We start from the raw sequence: 26,084 nt of genomic DNA, 5'->3' as shown, positions 1-26,084 counted from the left end.
GGGAGCTGCTGTGGCACCATTAAACCTTTTTGCATGAAAGCATGTTTATTTCCACTTTCTTATTTCAGGTTTTGCCTGTTGGGAACAGATGGCAAGGGGAGGGTGGGAGGGTCACTGGCTGTGGGTTTGAACTGGAATAAAAGCATCCTGAGGCAGTAGCCAGGAGAGAATAAACCATGATCAGACCCTAGACATCCAATGTGCCAGAAGGACTTGGAGGCAGCACAGGTGACACCATCCTGGTCCTTGCCTTGTGTCACACCCGTTCCCACCTGCCAGGGCCACCCCTCTGCCCCACCAGGCTCTTCAGTTAAAGCCTTTGGCTGAACCAGCTTTGGAGGCAGCTGAATGCAGCTGAGAAGCAGCACAGCTCCTTGGAGCAAGGAGTGCAATTCTAAGCATGGCATTCAAATTTGTTCCTGAGACCCTGCCCACAGCTGGAAAAGAAGGGTCTCCAGGATAACTTTCTTTTCAAAAGAAGCCAAAGCACCACAGGAAAATAATTTTATTAAATCCCTGTTTAGAAGAGCAGGGGCAACTCACATGTGAACTCAGGTCGGTTTAGGTGGGCTTTATTTTTTTACAGAACAAATTCTCCCCTTTGTTCAATACAAATGCTTCAAGTCCCTCCAGGAACCCTCTCACTGGATACACGGCAGTTCAATGGACCAGGTAGACAATTGTGTCCCCAATGTCCCTTGTCAGGCCGTTCTCAGTGACACAGACGTGCCTCTGGGCCAGGTCAATGTGGAAGATGGCTTGCTCCAGGATCGGAGTTTTCCCTGCTTCCTCTTTGCCAAGCACTGGAACACGGCGGGGCCCAAGCACGGGATCATCAAACCTCATCAGCTTCACTTTAGAGAGATCTGCACAGAGAGAGCAGCTGGTCAGGCCCTGGGAGCTGCACACAGGCCACAGCACCCAGAGTTAATGACCACAGCAATGCTGAACCCTTGGAACGTCACAGCTGCTCCAAGGAAACACGTTCTCATGGGAATACCTGTCGTGCCAAGGTTTACACCAATACAACAATGTCCTTCAGGGGTTACACAGTGAGTTACCAACAGAAATGGGGATAAACCACACAGAAACACCAGCTCCTAATATCACATTCCAAGCACTGAATTTGCTTTATCTGGCTCAGGAAAGGTCTGAGTAACTGAACAGTTATTCCTCATTTTCTGAGGGATGAACAGTAGAGAGCAGGAGGAAGAGGAGGGTGAGAGTTGATTTCAGTACAGTTCCCTATCAAAAGGCAGACTAATAGGACTGCTAAGCTGACCAAGCAGCCTGAGACCCTTCAGCTAAGCCTTCCTGCAAGTGCAGCCTCCCAGCCCTGTGCCCCACAGCACCCTGACAGCTCCTGGGAAGACAGGCAGGGAGTCCCTGTTTCACCTCCCTCATTCCCAAACCTCCAGCCAGGAGCTGGCACTGACTCCCACCCCTGCACACACAGGGCACGTCCCACGTCTGTCACAGCTGTGAGCACCCCCCAGCAGCTGGCACAGCTGTGCCCTGCACTGGAGGCTACCTTTGATGCCCCTGTCCATCTTCATCAGGCGCCTGATGATGGTCTCTCTGTTGTCTCCTTGCCTGATGTCCATTTTTGTGGAGAAGTGGCCGTTGCAGGGCTGAGGGTTCACCAGGAACACAGACACGCCAGGCTGTGAGACACAACACAGACCTTAGGGGAGAACTGTGCATGTGATCCCTCAGGAGAAACATGGAACTAAACCAAAGAAACAGCTGCTGTTCATGAATCTTCCAGAGGGATAAAATCCCTTTAGAACCTGCCTGCCCGTGCTGGATACCAGCACTGCCCCAACTCTAAAATACAGCCCAAAGTGTAACAATTGTTTAAGATGTAATTAGGGAATGACATTTTTACTTTGCAAGTAGAAATATTCATACATGATAAACATTCATGTCTGATCAAAGTTTTTAAATGGCATATTTAAAAAAACCCAGACAAAAGTAAAGTTTCAATTTAAGTTTTTTAATTAAGTTTTCAGACTTTCAATATCTGAATTTCTGATATTACCTCAGTTCTGAATACAGAAAATGGTTTTCCAGGACAGCAGTCTTCTTTGATTTTATCTTCTGCTTCAGAAGCAAACTTCACCTCAATGTGATCCAGCTGGAAAAGAAGAAATGGGGGAGGAGAGAATAAGCAGGAGTTTAATGGCTTTAGAGGGAACAGCAGAGGCTACAGCCCCATCAAACAGCCGGTGCTCCAGCCATCCCAATAAATGGCAAGTAGTAGGTGCCAAGTCTGTACCAACCTCCAGGGAATTTGTCAAATAGACAATGTTCTCCATGAGCACTGCACGCTCATCGAACTCCAGCTCAAGATCAAGAACACGAGAACCATTTTTCTCCAAGTTTTCCTGTGGGGGGGCAGGGAAAAAGTATTAAAACCCTCCAAAGGCTGCAAGTAAAATGGTGCTTCAAAATGGCAAACTATCCACATTAGTCATGAAAAGAATAGGCTTGTAAATCCAAGAGCTCTCTGCTGGCACAACATTAACATTGGAGCAATAATTTTCTTGTAACAGGGCTTCTTCTTCTGCAGGGAGCTGGTGACACTGATGGGAGGAGTAAGAGCAATTAGAACACATTTTTAATATAGAATTGAAAAGGTGTTTGACATTCACAGTTATTTAAATCCCTACTTAATGTGCAGGTTGAGAATTCACAAAATCAGTCAGCATTTCAGTGGTATTTCACAGCAGGAAACTCAGGCTTATGACCCAGTTTAAAATAAAGGACAAGCCCACAACACCTGGACGTGCTCACAGCGAGTTCTCTGCAGGGAAATAACAACCACTTTGTACGTTAACATAAAAGTAACTTAATTAGTCCAGAAAGCCAGCAGCAACAGTCACAAGAGACACAGTATTAAAGGCAGGATAAAAACCACACTTTTTTTTTTTTTAGCTAAAACAGAACTTCCTCTTTGGAGTTTAATCTGTCCCTGCCTGGCTCTCACATGCTGAGCCAGCTGTCTCCTTTGAAGCTCTGCTTTGTCAGCCTCAGCATGGTTGTGGTTTCCTGGTTTCCTCATCAGTTTAATGTGAAAGATTCCCTTTTAGCATGGAACTGCTTCCCTTTGTAAATCACAGAGGCACTCCTACATTTCAGCCTCCTCTGATGAGGAGGAAGCACAAGCAGAGATGTTCCTTGTACCCTGGAATTGATTAATAATTGGTTTCAGAGAAAGACACTGCTCAGGGGAGTCCGAGCTCAGGTGTTTCCATGTCTCTGTGGGAAACAGGCTGCTGCTCTTTGGAAGCAAAAAGCTGGGTTTGAGGTAAGCCTCAGCTCCTTCCCCACTCGCCCCAGGATCGCTCACTGCTGCCAGACTAAAGACACCAGAACACAGCAATGTTTCAGCCCTACCTCTGAGGACTGAGAGCTTGTCTGACCTTTCCCAGCTGCATCAGAGGATCTAACACATCCTACTGTTCTTACAAACTTAGACAGGGAGCTCCAGAACTGCTCTGTGCTCTCTGCTCCTCTGAGGATTTCCAAGCTCCCATGAAAAGGAACAATCAGAACAACCCCACAGAGAGAGCAAAGAACAGTTCCACTCCTCATGACAAAGCTTACAAAGAGAAGTAATTATTATGTGCATTTCAAAAATCAAGCTAAAGCTTAAGAACAAAAAGTAATTTTTTTTTACACTCATTAAGATTTTTTTCCATTACTAATCCCTCTCAATTTCTACAGATCATGAAAAGTCATTAAAAAGGTTTTAAATCATACACTGCAACCCCCACCCCTCATTTTTAAAAAAATTTGTTAATTCTTTGTTTCTTGGCTCTCCCTAGTTGCATTGAATTTTCATCTGCAACAGCAAACACAAGAAAGTTTCTTTAAAGAAATGGAAGCCAAGATTTTCATAGACTTGCATGACTCAGGGAAAATAATGGACTAACAGCATATTGAGTGATAAGCATTAATAATTACACACAAATTTCAAATTTCCATTCAAGGCTCAGAACAGTCTGTTGTTTCCTCCCTTCCACATACTGCTATCAATCAACTCTTGGCCTTACTCTCAGCTTCCAGTTTCTATGTCTCCAAAGCAACACTCGACTCATTTCAGCATGAAAAACTGGAGAAGTCAAATAGGACACATTTCAAATACAGAGGGATCCAGCTATGTTTGAAGTACAGATTGCATCATCCACAAAACACAGAAAGCACCAAGCCCCAACCAGCTCCAGAGCTCACCTGGGCTAATTCACACAGAGACATTTTTATTATGTAGCTCTTCTAGAGATGTAGAAGATGTTTCTAAACAAACTCTTGAAGATACCAAATAAGCACAGGGCAAGGGGAAGCCACTGCATTCACAAAAGCCTTTCCTGTAGCAGAACTGTCCCTCTGACACTTACCTTAACCATGGCAACAAAGGGCATCACCTTCTTCATATACTTCTTCAGCTCTGGCAAGGTGTTCAGCTCACTGGCAATTACTTTATTATCTGGCAGCTGACCTCCACTGCCCTAAACAGGGATGAACAAACATTAAGGAGAACAGCTATAATGAAAAACTTGCCTTTCAATACCATGTACCTTTCCTGCTTTCCCATAAATACCAGCAAGGTTTGTCAGCATCATTGATTCCACAGACAGTTTTCTCATCCTTCTGAAACCCAAACAGCATTTAACACTAATACAGAAAAAAAGCCTATACAATGCCCAAAGGTGAAAATACCCCCAGGAACAAATCCCACACAAGGAATTCCACAAATTCCACAAGCTGGAATAGTCAGGACTCCCAAATCTATCAGCTACAACCCTGGTGTGTTCAAGCTGAGGATGGTCCATTGGGATCCCAAAAGCCACTCTCAGCAGTTTCCCCATGTCAGAAACATAATCCTTCTGTTTTCTTAATATATTTCTTCTTATACTCACTTATTCCATTTCAGCTATTTCTTGTGACACTGCTGAGTGGTTTACACTTACTCAAGGACTAGAACAAAGCTTTTAGGCCCACTTGTGGAGTAAGGCAGCAGTAGTCTGTCAGTCAACCATGTTTCCTCAAAAACATACTTGTAAAGAATATTTAAAAGCTCACCACTTACAATTGGAAGAAACAACAGAGCACAGGCATGTTTTTTACTCAGATTGTCAAAACCAATGAAATGCAACTGTCAAATCAATGACAGTCCTTGGGACATTTTCATTAAGCATCAAAACTTACTGGACAGTTGTAAAAGCATGAAGAGAATTAATCTACTGAGATAATTTGATAACGAGGTGCAGCTTATAAACTTTCTACAGATGAGCCCCCAGAGAGCTGGCAAGCAGCTGGGGGGCAGAGGAGGGGAGGAGCACCTGGAAGTGCTTGCGCAGGACGGACAGGGTGGTGTGCTGCCAGGGTGGGTAGCTCTTTGCCACGTAGATGGTACAGTGAGAAGGCTTCTGGGAAGGCTCCTTTGTTCCTTTCTGAGGAAATAAAAAAGCCCATCAGGAAGGGGTCCCTAGGCAACACAGACCTATCACAGGTGCACACAAACAGCAGCCTCACCTTTCCCTTCGCAGGGGCCATGTAGCTCTTGAGGCGCAGGCGGAGGTCGTGAGCCGCCTCCATCAGGTACTGGGAGGAGCGGATCAGCACCTCATCCACGGGCCCTGCTGCTGGCCACGAGGCCCTCATGATGGAGTCAGCCTTGGGGCAGAGCAAGACAGCAATGCACTGAGGGACACACCTCAGCTGGGCTCCCAACCAGTACAGCTTCATTGGAAAAGGGAGCTCAGCCAGTCTGGGCCCAGTGAGCCCCTACCCATAACCACCCAAAGGAGGGGGCACACAAACGAGAAGCACTGCGAGTGTGTTCAGGACTACACACACAATCACAACTACCATGTGCCTATGGAATGCCACCTACAAGCAGAGGGCTTAAAAAACATCAAAACCAAGCTTTATGCAGAAGTGTAAGACTACTGCATTGTTACACTAAATTTCAGATCACCTCTTTGTAAGCAGACAATGACAGTGACTGGTACTACTCTTGCACATATCATCACAGCAACAGGCCAGCTCCCTGCAGTCACTGTCCCAGGGACAATGAGCCAGTATGACTTCTTGTGCTCTGACATGTCCTTTCTACTTGTACACAAATATCTGTAACCTGACGTGGGTGTTACTGAAATCCATAAAGCGCAGATGCGAATCAACGACAGAACTGAAACGTCGGTACCTTCCCCAGCAGGGACCAGATGTGCTCACACAGGTGGGGGCAGATGGGAGCCAGCAGCAGAGTCTGCACCTCGATGAACTGGAACACCAGCTCCCTGTGCATGCCCTCGATGGCCAGCTCCCGGTACTTGTCCTTGGCTGCCTGGAACAGGAGCACAGCCATCAGCCCTTGCTGCCAGGGACAAACACACACACACCCCTGCAGGCTCCAACATGCCTTCAGAATGAGAGCAACTTGTCATAATCCATTATTGAGTTCTAGGAACTGTATTTTCCTGAAGCACCCACATGTGAACCTGCCAGTCGGCCACTGGATTTTTGCATTTATGTGGTACTTTAAAAAACTGTTTATTGGCACAAACATAAAAGACAAAAACATCCACAGCTGCATATCAGGTGCTGTCATCCCAAATAACTTACATACTAATAAGAACTAAGAAAAAGGCAATGAATATGATCTATCATTACACATAATTCAGCCTATTTAACCCTGCTCCTGAGTATCTCAAAGCAGCCACATGAAGGAGTGTGTGTAATTCATTAAATGGAGCAGCATGGCTCTGCAGACACTCTGGAGACATGGTTTATGGAGGATATCAAAAAGCACTATGCTTCCAAACAATTTTGTTGATGCATTTTCTGGCTTTCTTAAGAAGAGTCCTTTATCATGAAAGATATAAAGGCAACACTATTTTTAATAGTGTCTTTTTTAAAGCAGCTTCTTGCTCATATTAGATATCAGGACTATTTTGCAGAATTGCGTTTGCTTTCCTCTGGACCTTTGTAAACTGACACAAGCACATTTCTACGATTCCACATTTATTCCCTTGAAGTACTCTGTTTTCTTGACACAATTCTGATTCCAATTCAGCTGTATGATTAAGGATCAGAGACAGAAGGATTAAAAGAAATCCACTAATAACAAATACTAGGTGTCATTTTCTTACATCTCCTACCTGAAACTCAAAGAAGCCAGTTTTCAGAGCTTCCTTAAACATCATCTTCTCATAATTTTGGTCTGTCTTCATTATGCCTGCATTCATCTCACTGGGGAGGGAAGGGAAGTGACAACATCAACACTGCATAGTCTGCCCCATGTAATGGCAACTTTGTAAAACTGTCACCAAGGCAGCCAAACCCCATAACCTAGTCTGGAATGAGATCTGTTTTATGAAATTCATTAATTTTTAGAAAAAAAAATAACTACAGGCTTCCTCCTTGCAAGGAAAAACTTGGTCCAAACTGTATTATTAACCTTCGTACCACACCTGGCAAAGACTCTGTCATTGAAGGTGCTGGCTGGGCCACTCCTCAGGCTGTCTCTGTTTGCAATCATCTCCTTCACCCACTCCACCCACGTGTAGAGACGAAGAATACCAGCATCTGCCATGGCTTCCACAAAGTTGGCATCTTCAACAGTGTCTCCAGCATCAGCCAAGGCCAAACGCATGCCTGAAGAACAGGGATCAGCTGCCAGGGCTGGGTGCCAGCAGGCTGGGTGCCAGCAGCTGCCAATGCCCAGGCGTGCTGTGCCTCCTGCCCCCGTGACAGCTCCCTTCAGCTGCAGCTGACAAATGCCAAGCCAGGTACAAACTGCCTGGCCAGCCAGAGGTGCCTCAAAGGAGGCACTTCCCTGGGAGAGGAGCACTGCCCTCCCTGGGAGGGCACCAGAGACACACCAGAACCAGGAGCCAGCACGGTCCCTGCCCAAAACACAGGAGCATGGCACACATGGATACACAAGGCACACACATGTACACAGCCCAAGCACACCAACAGCATGTCCTGTGCTCTGATCTCTTTAGTGGATGTAGAGAGCCCAAGCAGGCTGCTCCTGGAGAGCTCAGCCCCAGGAGCAGCTCCTGGCTGAACCAGGTGTGCTAACACACATCCCAATCTTCCATGTGGAGTTCAGCTTTTCCACAAGAACAGGTGGTAAGTGGCAGATTTATTGCCATTCAATACTCCAATAAACTTCTTTGAGAGCAAAACACTAATTTTAGTCATTTTGGCATAATTGACAATCAGATGCAGGTCAGAATGCACTCACCATCTGCAGAAAACTTGTCAACAGCTTGAGTGAGGGTGAGGAAGTTGCCTGTCGATTTAGACATCTGAAAGAAAGATAAGAGTGTTTGTTTTCTCACACATCCCCTGTGTTGGTGGATAAGCAAGACAGACCCAGCAAGGATTTGGGCAAACAATTTTCTCATGAATCACAGCAAAAAGCATTTTGGTAAATCTGAATGAGGTCTCACAGTAAAAGCAGACTGAACTCATCTAGGATTATATTTTGTCGCTGCGTGCATGCAATTCCCTAAATTAAACTTAAATACCACTTTAAAACTGGTAGCTTCAGATCACCATGTATTGATTTTTCAAGAGGAACTCCACTAGGGTTTATTTTGGGTTTTTTTGATTAATATCAGACAGTCCCCAAGGCCTAATTCCTGGGTTCACACACTTGAATTCAGTGTCAGAACTTGCACATATTAGCAAGCTATTGCCCCAAACTTTTTCCTCTCATTGCACCTACTCCAATGCTCTAAAAATATAAACTTTACTTAAATAAATAAATATTCTATATTACCCTAAAACTTAACAGAAATCTTCACTGAACTTTTCACTAAAGTGGTGAGACCACACAAGAACTGACTTAAGAGAAAGTGCTACATAAAGTCACACACAAGGCAGGTCTTTACCTCTAATGAATGAAAAACTGGAGGGGAACTAATGAAGAAATGTCACTATTTCCCCTGCTTACATGCCAAGAAGAAGTTTCCAGTCTGGCTAGCAAGTGCCTGTTTTGACAACACAAAAGCCTGTCACACAAAACCTCACCGTACCTTTTCAGAATTGAGCAGCAGATGTCCATTGGCTCTCACAGCTACTGGCCATTTTTCCCTGTTCAAAGGCAAGATAGAAATCTTTTGGCCAAGAAAATACATTTTCTCTTTTTAAAAATAGGAACAAGCACTTTATATTCCAGTTTGAGATGAATGCCTTGAGTGGAATCTTAAAAAAAATACCTAAGGGTTGTCTTAAATATATTAAGGAGTGTCTCTGAAGATGAAAAGAACTACAGTATAAAGGCTAAGGATTATCATTGCTGAAACACAGGGCAGGGAGCAGTGCACCTGCAATTATAGTTCTTTTACATCACCCTCCTCTGGTCAGATATTTTTAATTTAAAGGCCAGTGATTGGCACTGCCCAAGAGCTGGGTCCACATTTCTACCCATGAATAAGGAGATATTGAATTATCCACAATCATCTTTACTATACATCAGAAACACTTTTCCTATGTACAGTTTTATACAACCCCTAAACCAAAATTCAAGGGAATGCAAACAATATCTTCACCATAAAAGCATCATGCAATGGGCAAAGATTCTCAACCAGTCCTGCACAGCCCATGGGAGTACACATGGCTCTTTTAACCATCCTTGAGAAGGAATTAAGGAGACTTAATAATAATGCCAAATAAATTCCAGTGCAGGAATGCAACTCAACACTGGGAAATCCATAGGAGGAGATCATGCAGAAAAACCAGGGGAAATACTGGTAAAAACCCTTTCCATTTCAATCACTTCTGCTATAGACAACTGTATTAAAGCTGCAATATCAAAGAATACATTTTCAACACAATTCTAAATGTTGCACAGTCCAAAGGCCATTAGCAAATGTAACAGAACTGCAGTCTCCAGCTTTACCTGCCCCACATCCCAACTCACCTTTGCTCTGACCACATGGCCACATGATTGTAGAGGTAGTACGACAGGTGATTTGGAACAAGATCCTTGCCAGAAACTCTGAGATCCACAGGATACCAAAATTCAAACTCCTCCTTCAGCTTATCCAACTTCTCCTTTGGAATCTCAGTTTTAGGGAACGGGGCTGTCTTGAAAAAGATGTAATCCCAAACCTCTTTGCTCATTTGATGTGGCCTGCACAGAATCAGTCCCACATTGCACAGTCAGCAAAAGCTCCTCACATTCTAGCACTTTCTGTAAAGCAGCTTAAACCTGTGGCTCCATTCTCACAGCACAGTCCACCTGATAACAAACACAGAGAGAGTGCCCACGGCCTTTATCACCTGAGTTCAGGTGATAGCTCTGTGCTATGCAGAGAGGAAACGCATTCTGGACCCCAAACACTTCCAGTACACATTAAAAAACACCTCAGATGGTGACCTGTACTACCAGTCCAGAAAAAATCCTAGAGGCACAGGCTTGCTGGTTTGGTTCTGGCAGTTCTTGTTCCATGCTCTAAATTCCTGTGCTGTGACTGGGCTTGTGTTTGGTGCCAAATTCATTGTAACTGAAGGTGACTGAAAGGATGGGTCATAAATCCCCTTTTTCTTCACACCACAGAACAAGTATCAGTAAAAAGCATTTTCCAAGGCTTCTAGATGTTATCTACTTGCATAGGAGAGCATTCTAATTGTGCATGCTCAATTACATCAAATCTGTAATTCAGGGACCAGGATGCTCACTTCAAAGCTTGTTTCTAGACACGACTAGCTCGTGCATAGCTTCTCTGTAATTAGAGAGGTTTGAGCCCAAATGACAGCCTTGCCCAGTCTCAGAGGTATTTCTGTAAGAATCAGAATATTTGCTTTGGAAATGGTTTTCAGATTAGTTATAACATAAAGTAAGAAAAGTTTCCATTCCAATATGTAAGCTACTCCAGAAATTAGTCCATAAACCACACAGAATTAGATGATTCAAGGCACAATCTGAAGTGTTTTCTCAACTCCAGACTGAGCTGTACTATCTCATCTCTCTGACCCCTATCACCACACTTCAAAAGCCCCTCCAACCAAGAGGTCACATGCCTCCTCCCCCTTGCTCTGAAGACTTCCACAGACAAGCTGTGGATAAAAGATGGTTCTGAGCTTCCAGGAGAGTGACAGTGACAAAAACCAAGAGCTAAATCCTACTCCCTCTGTACACTGGAGCCTCCAATTTATTGTGGTGCACAGCAGTCTCAGCAAGCAGACACCCAAGCAGCCAATCACCCAAAAACCTGCCAAGGTCCATTTCAAGGCAAGTCAAACAAGTATTGAAAAAGGTGATTTACTCTCCACACAGTTCTTTCAGAGGTGCTTTCAGAAGCATTTTTCCACTCTCTCTTCCTCTCACTGCCTGTCACACTCCTCTCTTTCCTTACCGCCCCTCTGTAAACTGTTCTAACTGAGCTCATGGCAGGTTAAGTTTAATAAAGATGCTTTTTATACAGAAAAGCAAAGACTCAGCCTCCTTGGCAAGTCTTTCTGCAGAGCAATTCAGGAGATAAGCACACCTAATTAAACAAGAGAATTTAATGGTTCACTCTCCTTACCTGATGCCCAGAGGAGACTCTCCTTGGCCCCTGAGGTTCCCCCCCTGCAGCAGGTGAGCCACGGTGTAATAGGCCATGTAGATGGTGGAGTCAGAGAGAGACTCAATCAGCCACTGCTCATCCCAGGGTAAGCGGGTCCCTGCAGGGGAAGGCGGGGTCAGGCACCCAGCACCACCCTGACCCCTCACAGAGCTGCTGATGGTGATTTCATGTGGAACACATACATACATACATCAGGGGAAGGCTGTGTCAGGCACCCAGCACCACCCTGACCCCTCACACACAGCAGCTGATGGTGATTTCATGTGGAACACATACATACATACATACATACATACATACATCAGGGGAAGGCTGTGTCAGGCACCCAGCACCACCCTGAACCCACACACACACAGCAGCTGATGGTGATTTCACGTGGAACACATACACATACATTAGTACTCATGCTAATGGGTTTAAAAAATATTTGGTTTAAAAATTAAACTATGCATTTGAAAATTTTACTCAAGGGTAAACAGTTGCTGATTTTCAACCTATTTCCTGGCACAGCTCAGCTGCAGAACATCTGCTGTGGGTTACAGTGCACATTTAGCAGCTGGCCCATGTCAGGCTACACAAGATGAAGGCTAATCAGGATTCCAGGAAATGGTATAAGCTCCCTTTTCTTTCAAATCAATGGCCCAGCAGAAAGCTACTAAGATGCTACAAGGACTACCTGTAGTAACACAAACATTACCAGCCCCATGCACTTCCAACAAAGCACACCTTCTCTGGGATGCTGGGCCAAGATACAATTGGACAATGCTGCTCCCACACTTCCTGTATCACTGGGGATGTTATATAGCACTTCAGCCTTCCAAAGGAATGAGGAGTACCATCCTTACAAAGAACCAACTGAGAAAGGAATGTTTTGCCTACCTAAGCCATACGTCCTGGAGCACGCATGCTCTTGTAGCCAACCTAAGGTAGCTTCAAAATTTCTCCTAGTCTCTTCACAGAACCTGTAAGAAAGAAGCTCTTACTGCCTTCAGCCCTCTCAGACCCCACCAAGAGCAGCAAAGTCACCCTCCTTTACAGGCACATTCATAACTCACGTCTCCAGATGTTGCAAGCACTCTGACGTCTGTTTCTTCCAGCTCACTTCACCATAATCTAAATACCTACAGCCAGGAGAGGTTTATTGTAATAAAGCAATCCAGAAGTAGTGTACAATTGGAGCAACTTTGTAACTGCAGCTTTGTTTCACTCACCACTGGTCACAAAGGGCCACAACACACTCATCAGCAGATCTCGATATAACTTGTTTCTCAGGCTCCATATAAATCATGGCTTCACCCTAAGATTGAAAGGGCAATGGAAGCTGAGATTTAAGTACTTACCAAAGTACTGAAAATCCTGACAACTTACTAAAAAGCATCCCCTCCATTCTAATTTGGTTTATAGCATTTACTGCACAGCTCTCACCACTGCTGAAGCTCTCTGCCTCAGTATTCCCTCAGGTAAAATGAGGCAAGGCTTGACTCTGTAACTTCTCTAAGGTACCAGCTCACAGCACTTTGTACAAAATGCATGAGGAAAAGGAGGACATAAGCACAAAATATTCCCCACCAACTATGCCCCTGACTGAAACAGCTCCTAGGAAACTCTGGAGGACAGAGGGAGGGGGAAAGGCAAAGGAAAATGGGATGCTGAGCTTCAAATCTACTGCACACATGATGCGTGCTGATGCATTATAATCTGGCCATAACAGTGCCACAACAACAAGGGAATGATGACTAAATGCCTGAAGCCTCCTCTCACTCCCAGTCCTCATCAGGGAGTCTCATTAGAGGGATGCCACAGTCATTGATTGTTTACTGCTGTTTTCTGAAACGGGAGCCCAGCAAGGGGGCATTTGCACATCACACATCTCTTCACTGGCTTGAAAGAGACCTGACAGCCCAGCTCCTACACTTCAGCACCCTCCCAGCTATGCTAAAGAATCAATTGGACAACCAGAACATGTCCTAGGGAGGGTGACAGAATAAGGCAGGGAACAAGAGAACTCTAATGAAGCTGCTCAGCCCACTCAGCCCAAGAACACCAGGTCCCTCTCTCTGCAGCGACCCACAGCACCCCGAGGGCTGCAGAACCACACCAGGGGTGTCTCTGGTGACTCAGCCCTGTGAAAAGGACAAAGCAGACAGTTCAGAAGCAGCTGTGTGCACACTGCCACTTACCTTATCCAACATCAGCTTCTGAATGCGTTTCTTGACATCTTGAACTTTCTGTCCTTTGAATTCATCCACCAGCATCACCTGCAAAGATGGGTCACAGAAGATAATTTTGTTCAAAATTCAGCAAGAAATAGGTGCCATAGGTGTTCAAATCAATATAAGGAAATAGCAGGTGCTGCAATCTTTGACATGCAAAAAATAGGAGTACAGGTATTAGGTTTTTTTCATTATGTGCAGTCATCTTTACCCAAAAACAGTTTGTACACATGTCAGCATCCACACAGATGACAGACTGCAAAGAGTCAGAAATAAAAACTATTGCTTGCTTACAAAAGAACAGCTGAGAAATACACATGGTAAGCTACTGAGGTAAAGACAGGAGAAAAAAAGAAAAAACATAACAAAACAAAACAAACATCAAAAAAACAAAACAACAAAAAACCCCCAACCCAAAAACAACAACAACAACAAAACCTGCAAATAATAACACCTTCTCATTTCATATCAGTTTCCCTATCTATACTTGCAACAAAATGGATCAGCTCCCTAGAAGGTGGTCACTTGTTCAGAGACCAGGTTATAATGCTCAGAAAACACAGCAATGTGTGAGTGCAAACTTTCTCCAATGCTACATCACTCCTTCAACTGCAGAACCCTACTGCAGGAAAAGTCTAAATGAAAAGTCCTTTGGGACTTTTTTGGGAAAACAGGACACTGTCCCTCTTTCTTGAGATTTTTTTTTTTTTAATTCTTTACCAGCCTATTTTTTCTCCTAGTTGAACTCACCAAGAAACCACTTACCAAAATCTTGTATTACTTACTCCTTCATAGAATCCTTTCAGGTACACTCTCTCCTTGGCCTCTGCAAGCTTCTCTCTGTCATTCTGGCTCTGGATTTTGAGCTCATCACAGACAGATGGAGCACAAAGGCTGCCATAGCCTGGGATTTCAATGATGGGCACCTGAGAATTAACAGAGGGCTGTCAAACCCCTCCTGCACCCCAGTACTCACTCCATACATTCACAGCATCCAACACAAGTTACACAGGGCTTACAACAGATTGCTGCAATTGCACTCGTGGCCCAGAAGTCCTGGCAGCCCCCAGGGGGACTCCTGAGCTGCCCAGGTGTGTCCCATGACATGGCACCACCCAGAGCTGTGCCAGGACTGGAGCTGGCCTGTGGAACCAAGGGTACTGCAGAATTCTGGGATGGCTTCACCTGTAACCTGCATTTCCTAATGAACACTGCCTCTGCCTCGAGGCTGTGCTAACAGAGAGGCACTTCAGCTTTTTGCATTGAACAGATACCCTCCTCATCTGGCCATCAGGGCACAAAGTTTTCATCAGCCAACAGGTTATTAGGATAATGATGCATTCCATTTCCCAAAACCATAACTCCTATAAAAATTGATGCTTTCCTTTCTCTCTGAAACATAGCATACAACAACAAATCTTGGATGCAACCCTTAACAGACCAAATGTGACAACTACAGGAAAGGATGAAAACTTTACGTTTTTCAGCTTTCAGCTGAGCAGGACTTTAAAGAGAAACTCTGGCAGAGGTGGCACAGCTCCTGCTTTGTTTCTCATCAGTGAACATAAGATCCTGTGCTCAGTAGATGGACACGTCTGGGTGCACTCACCGGCTCAAACGGCAGGACCATTTCATCTCTGATGCCATACTTCACCCTCAAAGCCTTGAAAGTTGGAAGAAAAAAATCAATAGATAGAAGTCTTCTAGATGTAAAGGTTTTTATCCATTCATAGTGGGGTTTTTTTACATAATGCTTTATTACAAATCAGACAAAGCCACTTCCCTGCCTTCTCACCATTTCTGACACCTGAGCTCAATCTCCATCTCATTTCCAGGTGATTCCTTGCCATAATTGTCTACATTTTTTAAAAGGGCAAAAATTGATATTGCTCTACCCTGAAATGAGTGGGCAAAAATTCAGTAGCCAGGGATAGCTGTTCAGACACTGAGGTACTCCTGCAGTTAGTAACAATCACTTCCAGTCTCATTTGAAATTCATAGAGAATCTTAATCTCATTTTTGGAAGTCATTTCCACAACAGGAATTCATTTCTGTTTCCCTGGTGCTCTTCTCTACCTTACCATGCAGCACAAGTTACATGATTCTCGTCCAAAACTCAGACCTGAAGTCTGGAAAAAACCCATCTGTCCTAGCCCAGTTGGTTTAAACTTCATTTATTTTTAAGTGCTTTGATTTCAAGTTAGAGACGGCAGAATGCCAATTAAAGCAAGTTTCATTTTTCTCACTGGATATTCACTTTTGACCCTTTTCACTAGGAAAAGGAAACAGAAACAATTCAGTTAACAGACTGACCTGCTTCTTTTTCAAGTCTCTCAGTGCTGCAAAGTCATCTGGAGAGTCAGAGGGAACACTTGTCACCACTCCAGTTCCTTGGCAAAGGAGAAGATAAACAGATGAAAGGATTAGTCCCCCATACTACATGCCAGTGCCCATCCAAGAGGCTCTGCTGCAGAATTACCTTTATCCTCCTTGATGGTGAGCATGGGCAGGGCATATATGACCTTGTAGGTGCTGAGGGGTGCTGAAAGTGCAGCACCAAGAATCTCCTGAGCAGGACAAAGGAACAGCATTACAGTAAATCAGGGGCTTTCAGCCTAGTAGAGTAAGCTCTCCTGGCTGATATTCTTCCAATTTTCTGTAAATTTTCCCGACACATTACAAACAAACTAAATACATTTTATGTACAGATGGATAAGGAGGAAGTACATATGAAAACGTGTGGTACTATTTGAGACAGGATATAGGTTATATAATGGTAGGAAAGTCAAATACCAAGAAACTTAAACTACAAGGATGTAGAATTGGGAAAGCATAGGAAGCAGAAGGACAGTTTGCTTCCAAGTATCTGAAGCACAGCAGCACTGAGGCAAAAGTGGCTTAGGAAGCCAGTGTCAAAAGTGACATTAAACAAAGCATATTGTCAAGATAGCCACACACTGACAGGAGGCAGGCAAGATCTAGCAGCTGTCTTCTACCTCACTAATTTGCTTGAATTCACATCATGTCTACTAACAAAGGAAAAAAACACATATTTTCTACTTCATTCTTCAAGGCAAGATCAAGAAAGATGGTGACAAGTTGTAGTGAATGGAGATCAAGGGATGCAAACAGCTGAAGGTGCTTTGTATCAGGATGAATAAACACCACTGATGACACTTGCACAAAGCACACAAGTTAAGGACAGCAAACCCCAAAACCACTGACATTCACTACTCAGCTAAGAAAGCTTCATTCACACAGATGTACTGGAAATGTCAGTACCAACAAAAGCCTTTTCCACATAACCCTTTCTAGCTATTGCTTTTCCCCCTCCCTTTCCATTTAGTCTTCCCAGCAAGAAGAAAAGCTTTACTTAACACTATCCTTTCACCACATCATGCTGAGGGAATAGGAATGCATCTGTCCCCAGCTAAGTGCACGAGGTTATTCTCCCAGCAGCAGCTCTGGCTTGGCTGCCACAGAAGCTGCCTGCTGCTGGCATTGTTTGTCACTGAGGATTTCAGTCACTCCAATGTTCCTGTAATCCCTCCTGTATTTTCTTGCCCATTAGAACTGCACCATCCCTCACCCTTGTGAGCCGCAAGGGGCAGCAGGGCGGGCTGCAGGCTGCTCACCTCTCCCATCAGCTCTAAGGATTTCAGTCACTCCAATGTTCCTGTAATCCCTCCTGTATTTTCTTGCCCATTAGAACTGCACCATCCCTCACCCCTGTGAGCCGCAAGGGGCAGCAGGGCGGGCCGCAGGCTGCTCACCTCTCCCATCAGCTCTAAGGATTTCAGTCACTCCAATGTTCCTGTAATCCCTCCTGTACTTTCCGTCCCATTAGAACTGCACCATCCCTCACCCCTGTGAGCCGCAAGGGGCAGCAGGGCGGGCCGCAGGCTGCTCACCTCTGCCATCAGCTCTAAGGATTTCAGTCACTCCAATGTTCCTGTAATCCCTCCTGTATTTTCTTGCCCATTAGAACTGCACCATCCCTCACCCTTGTGAGCCGCAAGGGGCAGCAGAGGCGAGGCTGCAGGGTGCAGGGTGCTCACCTCTCCCATCAGCTCTAAGGATTTCAGTCACTCCAATGTTCCTGTAATCCCTCCTGTATTTTCCTTCCCATTAGAACTGCACCATCCCTCACCCCTGTGAGCCGCAAGGGGCAGCAGGGCGGGCTGCAGGCTGCTCACCTCTGCCATCAGCTCTAAGGATTTCAGTCACTCCAATGTTCCTGTAATCCCTCCTGTACTTTCCGTCCCATTAGAACTGCACCATCCCTCACCCCTGTGAGCCGCAAGGGGCAGCAGGGCGGGCTGCAGGCTGCTCACCTCTCCCATCAGCTCTAAGGATTTCAGTCACTCCAATGTTCCTGTAATCCCTCCTGTATTTTCTTGCCCATTAGAACTGCACCATCCCTCACCCCTGTGAGCCACAAGGGGCAGCAGGGCAGGCTGCAGGCTGCTCACCTCTCCCATCAGCTCCTTGACCACGGGCAGCACGCCGCTGTCCCTGCTGAAGCCCTGGTAGGACATGTTGCGGGCGGCGCGCTGCGTGCAGATGAAGATGTCCCCGCTGCCCGTCTCGAAGCCGATGTACTTCATGTCCGGCCGCAGCCAGCAGTTGGTCTGCCCAAACATGGTCTCTGGCCTCAGCGTGGCAGCCACCAGGAAGATGTTCTTCCCTCTCAAGCCACTGGGGGGAAAAAGTACTGGGTAAGTTAGCAAAATAAAATCATCATGGCTCACACAGAACAGGCTTTTACACTAACATCAACTTCCAAGCAACATTTCCTAAGAGACAGAAGTGGGTCACTAGTTCATTGTGGGTTTTCCTTTTTTTTCCTTTTTTTTTAATGCTATCTTGAGGTCCACGCAGACACAGCAAATAGAGCAGGTCAAAATTCTGACTAGGTCTTTGAAGTGATGGAAATAAGCAGGTGAAATTAAATTCTGCACTAGGCAAAACACACTGTTTAATTCAATGGCCAGTTCTGGCCAGGAGATAGAGCCCATCTGCCACTAAAAAGTCAAGACTTACCTCAATTTTGCAGGGTAAGGATCCAACACCTTCATTTTTATCAGTGTGTATTCTTGAGGCCCAACACCCTGCAAGTCCCACAGGCAATGCAACAATCAATAAGTGAAACTCACTTGAGCAGGAAAGAAAACAAATCCTAATCTGTAGGAGCCTAATCCAAACACTATTTAAGGTACTGATGCTTTCCTCAAAGTAAATCCTATTTCCATTAATATGAAAGGCTGTTCACTAAACTGCAGACTGCAGAGAGGTTATACTGTGCTCCTACAGCCAAAAACTTACTAGTCCCAGACACTGCCTCAGCAGCATCTAAGTTAACAACAGCTTGTTTATTTAGCTTCAACAGCTAACAACACAATGGAGTAATGCTGCTGGCACAGATTGCCAAACAATCACAGAAACCAGATACAATGTAAAATACTATCCATAGTTCCAGACAAATCTGCTCAAGAGAAGAGTTCATTCAATTTTCACATGCACTGACAGCTGAGAGCCAGTGACTCTGCACATCCAAACTATGTTTTGCTCTAAGATACAACTTACTTTCCATTTAGTATTTAAGATCATAAGCAATGCATGAAAATGTCAAGTTAAAACATTACCTCTCCTGTTTGCCTGTCATGATCCATGCAAGGCTGTCCATCTTTAGGAGAATAAATTGTATATCTAGAAAAAGATTTTCATTTAGCAGTGAGTAAAATAGTGTATAGATCAAGAAAAAAAGTATAGCTCTCTGGGAAAAAAAGACCTCTTAATGGTATTTTCAAATTTTGTTTGGATCTGTTTCCATCAGTGCTAATGTTCAGTTTTCACAAGAGCTTTCAGAATTGCCTGTTTTTTGCTTGGAGTTGGTACCCGAGGAAAAACTAAACCTGGAAGACAAATCTCACGTGCTTTGCTGGCACAACAACTACACTTCACTGCATCAGGCAGAGCAGCAGCAAGGAACAAGTCCATTTTCTGGTGAGTTAAAAGCACACTCTAGAGATGTGTCACAGGGCTCTGTCTCTGGTACAGCTGAGCTTATCCACTCTCCCAAAACCTCAGAGCCGAGTGGCAGCTTACCGTTTGCCAAACTTAATCTTATTTCTTTCCTTTAGAGTAAGGAACTGCCATCGCACAAAGGAATCATAGTAGGGATTGACATTGGTTGTAATGAAGGAACGCCTCCAGTCCACCTGAAAACGGGCAAGAGGCTCCAGTAAGTAAGCACAATCAAGAAATCAAAGGAATCTCACAATACCATAACTATTGCCTTAAAAATAAAAACAGCTTTCTCTCCAAAAAGACAATGCAAGACATGTCCCATAAAGGGTGTAAACTTAAATACACATCTGTGCCTGCTCTCTGAGCAGACATGTCAAAGACTTGAGGTCCCTCCACTGACTGAGAAATTCAGAGGTTTTGTAGTAGTTTAAACCAACCATTTGAGCTGCATTTCAGCACTGCCCTGTTTCATCACCTTTATTTCTCTCCATTTACAAAAATCTGCTGTCAGCGGGACAAGTACTTTTAGGAAGAAGAATGATGAGATGTCAAATAGAACTACTGTCAATACTGACTACTGACAAGTTATCTCACATGGGAGCCAAAAGTCATAATGTCTTTATTGGACTCATTTCTAGCTGTGACCACTGTACAGGGTACAAGCTCTATATAAGAAAGCACTTAATTATCACCCAAGACCTTAAATGTTAAATGACTAATTCCATAGATAGCAGAAACATTCCTGGAATTATGCTGGTATTAGTCAGAAAATCTCACAGGGAAGCAGTACATTCACCAACACAGTAACAATACAGGTATGGCTGCCTGCATAACTGAGGCTGGGATCACCCAGAGTCACCTTCAATCCCATGCTCTTCAGATCCTGGACAGCAAGGGGAGGGAAATAATCCAGCCAGTGCTCAGCTTCAGAAAAACTGACCACTTCTTCATCAGACAGACCCAAAGACTTCATGATCCCCCACTGGTACTTGGAAGAGCCAGTCTTGGCAGCAGCCTTGCTCTGAAAGAACAGTTGGGATTAGGAAGAAGTCCACAGGCTTGTCACAAGAGCATTTACCTCTGTTTATGTTATGGTTTCTGATTCCAGATACACAAGTTAATACAAATACATCCTCCCTCTAAGAATGAGGGTAATTGATTAGAGTTTCCATTCTACACCCTGTATTCCCAGAGTTTCCATTCTACCATACCTTGCATTTACTGTTCATTCCCTAACCCTCCTCTTCCCAACTGCCCCATGCCAATGTCCAAAAAACTGCAGAGGCTCTGCCACAACAGCCTGGCAAGGAATTGCCTGTTGTCAAGGCCCTGCTCAATCCCATGGGTTTTTGCACCACAGAAGGGTGGATAGCCTTGCACCCCTGTGCCAAAAACCTTTGCTGCTGTCACTTTGCTCATGGTACTTTTCCCAGCTGTTGTCCCTTGAGAATCTCCTGGCTCTCCCCAGCAGTGACCCAGGCAAGGTCACACCTTCTGTCCTGTAGAGCAGCCAGAACCCCAAACCCAGCAGCTCCAGTGGGACAATCTCTTGAGCACAGATAAACAACATACAGTGCATCTCGAAGAGTCTTTTCCCAGACTTGATTCTTTGCCTTGCTTTGGAATACTCCCAAAATCCTAAATCTCACTTAAAAACCTGGTAAGTGAAAATAGTTTGGATGATTTTACTGAGCCTATCTAGACAGAACTGGCTAGACACCAACTTAAAAAACAGTAACTAGAACAGCAGGAATACACATGCTTTACCTCTGAGAAAGCAGGGCTATTTCCTACAACCTGCTTAGGAATGTTCCATGAATGGATTAAAAAAAAGAGAAAAAATGAGAGTATTACTCCGGATTCTTTCTCAGAAAACTATGAGGCAGCACATTAGCTTACCAATAAGGGCTCATGCATTAACATGGTATCTCTAGAACCATGCAGCCAATGCATTTTTCCAAGTCCCCCCTAAAGGTAACTCAGCTACCTTGGAAAAAACAAAAAAATCTTTGTATTGAGATTTCTGTGAGCCCAAAGGAGGAAAAGCCTACAATGTGCACACTGAAGTTTTGACAGCACAGCTCTCAGTCCAGGAAGGCTTGGTTTAAACTTTACCTTTTTGCCTTTTGCTTTGTCTTTGATGATAATTTCTTCCCCTTTTTTACCAGAATTTTCTTCCTCTTCCTCTTCCTCATCAGGAAATTCTGGTGGGCAACCATACAACTCCATTTCTCTTTTCAGCTTATCTGCACAAGCCTGAACAGAGTTATTGGGAGTGTGTCAGCCAGGGCACCAGCTGCAGCCACAGCCAAAGACAGGGTTTTACTGATAACATTTTGCATTCCACACTTTAAACTTTTTTTGGACCTTGCATTAAGATCTAGGAGATCCTGCCACTTCCAGAACACCTTCCAGGGCAAGAAGAGGTTTACTGTAAGGATTTTCTTGCAAAGGAAAACATACTACAGGTAAAATGCAGTTTTCCAGCACTTTGTCTTTTAAAGTGATGTTATAGCTCAAGCACAACACAGGTTTATTACAAATTCAGGCTCCAAATCACACTGTCTTGGTGAGCTGTTAAATAAACTAAGGTGCTGTTGGGGATGGACAGTAAGCAAGGCCCCGAGCAGCTTAGGGATAAAAACCCCATCAGAAACAACCCCCCAGCAACTGCCAAGCTCTCACCTTGATGGGCATCCCTGTGCAGTGCAGCCCAAAGGGAAACAGGCAGCTCTTCCCCTTCAGCCTCTGGTACCCGACCGCGAACTGCAGGCAGGGAAAAGGGAACAGCTGAGACGGGAACAGCCAGGCTGGGCCAGCTCCTGCTCAAACACAGCTGGGCCTCCTTCTGCAGCACAGCCAGGGCAGCTGACAGAGCTGGGGGCAGCCCTGGCACAGAGGGGAAGCCCTGTTTGTGTCCAGGCCTGCCCTCGTGGCTGCCCAGGCACAGGCATGGCTGCACCAGAGACCCACAGGTGCACAGGGGGCTGCTCTGGAATTCTAGCACCCAAAACCTGCTCCCACACAGAGCACAGCAACCACAAACTAAAGGGACAGGTCTCTTGTGAAGTTTGAGCCGTTTAGCAGCATCTCCTAAAAATCTCATTTCAAAGAACAAACAGGGGAAACGCCTGCAGCCCCATCTCATCAAATTAAAAATTACATTAATGGAATTTCCCTTTAGTTAGCAATATTCCTACTGAAAATGTGGGGAAAAAGGAAAGTTTTAATAAGTCGTTACTAAAGCTATAAAGGAATTGACATGGCATCCTATTAGCTCAAAATTGGACTACAAAATCAGCATTTGTTCTAGAATAGTATTTAAAGGTATCAGCAAAGGAGAATTTTTACCTCACATTTAGATAAGGAAAACGTGTGTCCCAGATGCAGGCGACCATTCATGTAAGGGTAAGGAAAGGTAACAAAGTACTTCCCTTTGCTGAGAAGAAAGTCAAAGGATTAAAACACATAATGAGCTTTGTAAATGACCATCAGACAATACACAGCAAAACAGGTAACTGGGATGTTCAGCTATTATCTGCCCACAGTGATGGTAAAATATTTTCCTCACCAGTAACATGAGTATTTGATTTTAAAGAGCTGATGCACTAACAGGCTTTATCATCTTAAAAAATAAACACAAAAGAAAAACCCACAGAGGACTGGCATCACACAGAAACATTGAAATAGATACAGCATGCTCCCAAAGGTAACAAATTTAATCCTGCTTCTGTAAATTAATTACAGCAAAGTCTTAAAGTCATTTATTTAATCTCCCACTGTGTGAGTTCAGATTTTAAGGGCACACCGCTAGCAATCACTCCTTTCACAGGGATATATTGTTGCAGGGTGTTTCAACCATGCATTAAGTTGTTGGAACCCGAGCTCTCAAAGCAGCTAAGAAAATATTTACATTTAGAACACTGAATTTCTACCTCCACCTTGTACTTCACGCCTTGTCTCTCCCCTTCACACACTCCCTCGGTCCATTACCATGAAGGAATAAAGGCCAAGTCATTTGTTTGCCTGCAAAATCTACAAGTTAAGAACCTGACACCTGTTACACCACTTCAGTTATTATCTTGGTTTAGTCTGACTTTCCCACACACCAAGTATTAACCTCATCGTGCCAAGGTCAGTGCTTTTCCAGCCAGAAAACCACAGGATTAATGCAGCTCCCCCAGACAGCCCTCCACAGCTGTGAGGAGCATGGATCCCACCAATTCCAGAGGAACTGTGCTTCCAGGCACGCTCCTCCTTTATTCCCAGAGGATAAACAAGTTTCTCAGGGTTTACTCTGGGGCAGAAATGAGAGCAAGAGTCCCATGGTCATCCCCAGAGTGCAGAGCACTCCCTGCACCTGCACAAGGCTCTCCCTCCCCGCAGCTCTCTCCATGCCCTGGGGCTGGGGCTGCAGCCAGTGGTGACCAAAGGGGCCCACCCAGGACCCTGCCCTCCCCCAGCTCCACACAAGGACAAGAGGCTGCCCCACAGCAGGACCTGGGCTTCTGCTGTGCCCTGTGAGGCAGAGCAGGACACACCTTCCCTCAGAGTGAAACCTCCCCAGGGGGAGGGCTCAGGCACCCACCGCAGAGCCTCCTCCATGTCAAAGGGTACAGGTCACCAAAGAGAACTGGTTTTCAGCCCACAGAGGGTAACTGACACTGCCAGGCAATGAAAAAGCTTCTCTCATCCTGCTGGAACTCAGCTACACACGTACCCAGCTTTATGTCATCAGCTACAGAAATGCCAACAACGTGTGAGCAAGTCCCTGCAGCTCAGCCATGAATACTGCTCATTACAAAGGGGCCACTTTTCCCCCCAGCAGATCTCGAATGAAAAGACATTTCAAGCAGTGAAAAACCAAGTACAACCATACCTCCTCTGGTCCTTCCTGTCTGCAGCATTGACCTCAAACACTCGATCACGCTCCCACTTCTGCTGGACCTCTCTTTCAATCTTCTTCAGGAAATCCACCTTCGCTGTTCCTTTACGCTCCTGTTCAGCGGAGAAAGGAAGAGAGGTCTGGCTGAGCAGGGTAAGAAAGAACTGTAACCCATCACAGCCCACCCTGATCTCCATGGGCAGGGGCAAGCACTGCCCCCGGTCCCTGCAGCAGCGGTGGCTCTGCCAGCCTGAGATCCAGCCCTCTGCAACTGGAGCCAAGATCTGCAAGGAAAGCACCAACAACCATTTTCTACAGCAAAGGACTCTACAGTAGCCAGGACACACACACACACTGACCATCTTGCCAATAAAACAGAGGTCTCTGAACTGGGGAGGTAGAAGAGAATATAAATCATAAGTGAAAACTCCTATAGAATTCTGGTTTTATTCCAGGCTCTCCATAAACCCACGTGATGCGTCCCCCTCTTGAAGTACATAAAGTGGGTACAGCATTCCCTATGCCAGGAAGAGGGCAGGTAGCAGCTCTGAGTGTAGTTCACGGAGCTCCTCAGGTAAAGCATTCCAAGCGATTTTAATTAAATCAGTGCTCAGCAGCCTTTCCTCTCATTCTTTTATCACATAACATATGGCAAGTATTAAAGGATCTTATTATTTCACCGTATAACACACAGGAATTGTTAAAGGACACACGCATTACGGACACACGCATTCTGCACTCATAAAGGCTGAGGATGTATTTTTTGCCCATCAAAACCAAGACACGCCTAAGACCTTTACACCAAGGGGCCGCAGCCGCGGCCAAAGGCCCCGCGCATGCCGCTATAGGACCCTCGTCCCGGAGAGCGCGGCAGCGAAGAGTGACCCTGAGGAGCGGGTGAGGAGCCTCAGGAGCGCCCCGAGCCCCCGCAGAGCCCCCAAGCCGGAGCCCCGGCCCGGCTCCTGAACTCACCGCCATGTTGCCGCGCCTGACGGGGCCCGTACGGGCCGTGCCAACAGCGGCAGCGCGCGGGGGAGCCCAGGCCGTACCAAGGCAGCGGGCGGGGGGACACCGGGCACTTTTTAGAGTGCAGGGAGGGGAGAGAAGGAGAGCGGCAGGAAGAGCGAGCGGAGCGGTCGCTGCGGGCACTCGTCCTGGCCTGGGAGCGGGGACCGAGCCCGGTGCGCCGGGCCGAGGGGTGCGCCCGCCGGCACGCTGTCCCTTTAAGAGAGCCCCCCCCAAGATGTCGCCGCCGGTTCATGTGCTCGCTCTACCGAACTTGCTGGTTCTCCCTGACCCTCGGCTCGGGCTCTGGGCGGCTGCCATTGGTTGGCAGCGCGGAGCGGCAGCTTCTGGTTGGTG

At 45.5% G+C, this 26,084-nt stretch overlaps 1 protein-coding gene across 1 annotated transcript; it reads right to left on the bottom strand.

Annotated features, from left to right (window-relative positions):
* Positions 1-490: 490 nt before the first annotated feature.
* Positions 491-25,917, bottom strand: LARS1 (leucyl-tRNA synthetase 1). Its single transcript, XM_054643008.2, has 32 exons — positions 25,695-25,917; positions 24,717-24,835; positions 23,189-23,276; positions 22,523-22,603; positions 21,953-22,093; positions 20,697-20,858; positions 19,916-20,028; positions 19,453-19,516; positions 18,851-18,918; positions 18,280-18,505; positions 16,287-16,374; positions 16,121-16,197; positions 15,417-15,470; positions 14,593-14,733; positions 13,775-13,852; positions 12,806-12,891; positions 12,650-12,715; positions 12,474-12,556; positions 11,553-11,691; positions 9,944-10,156; positions 9,057-9,114; positions 8,261-8,324; positions 7,479-7,662; positions 7,167-7,257; positions 6,212-6,352; positions 5,539-5,679; positions 5,346-5,456; positions 4,401-4,511; positions 2,283-2,387; positions 2,042-2,137; positions 1,532-1,664; positions 491-866 (listed from the first exon to the last, which is right to left on the bottom strand). The coding sequence occupies exons 1-32, from the start codon at positions 25,698-25,700 to the stop codon at positions 661-663; spliced, it is 3,534 nt and encodes a 1,177-aa protein (XP_054498983.2). The 5' UTR covers positions 25,701-25,917; the 3' UTR covers positions 491-660.
* Between the last annotated feature and the right edge of the window lie 167 nt (positions 25,918-26,084).

Source organism: Agelaius phoeniceus, chromosome 15, assembly GCF_051311805.1.
Source record: "Agelaius phoeniceus isolate bAgePho1 chromosome 15, bAgePho1.hap1, whole genome shotgun sequence".
NCBI classification, from domain to species: Eukaryota; Metazoa; Chordata; class Aves; order Passeriformes; family Icteridae; genus Agelaius; species Agelaius phoeniceus.
This window is presented reverse-complemented; position numbering and strand designations above follow the sequence as displayed.

Excerpts from the sequence above, each read along its gene's own strand:
- LARS1 (XM_054643008.2), bottom strand. Across the intron at positions 18,919-19,452 it reads ATGACAGGCAAACAGGAGAG|GGTGTTGGGCCTCAAGAATA; the intron begins GTAATGTTTTAA and ends TGGGACTTGCAG. Across the intron at positions 7,663-8,260 it reads TGACAAGTTTTCTGCAGATG|GCATGCGTTTGGCCTTGGCT; the intron begins GTGAGTGCATTC and ends CCTGTTCTTCAG.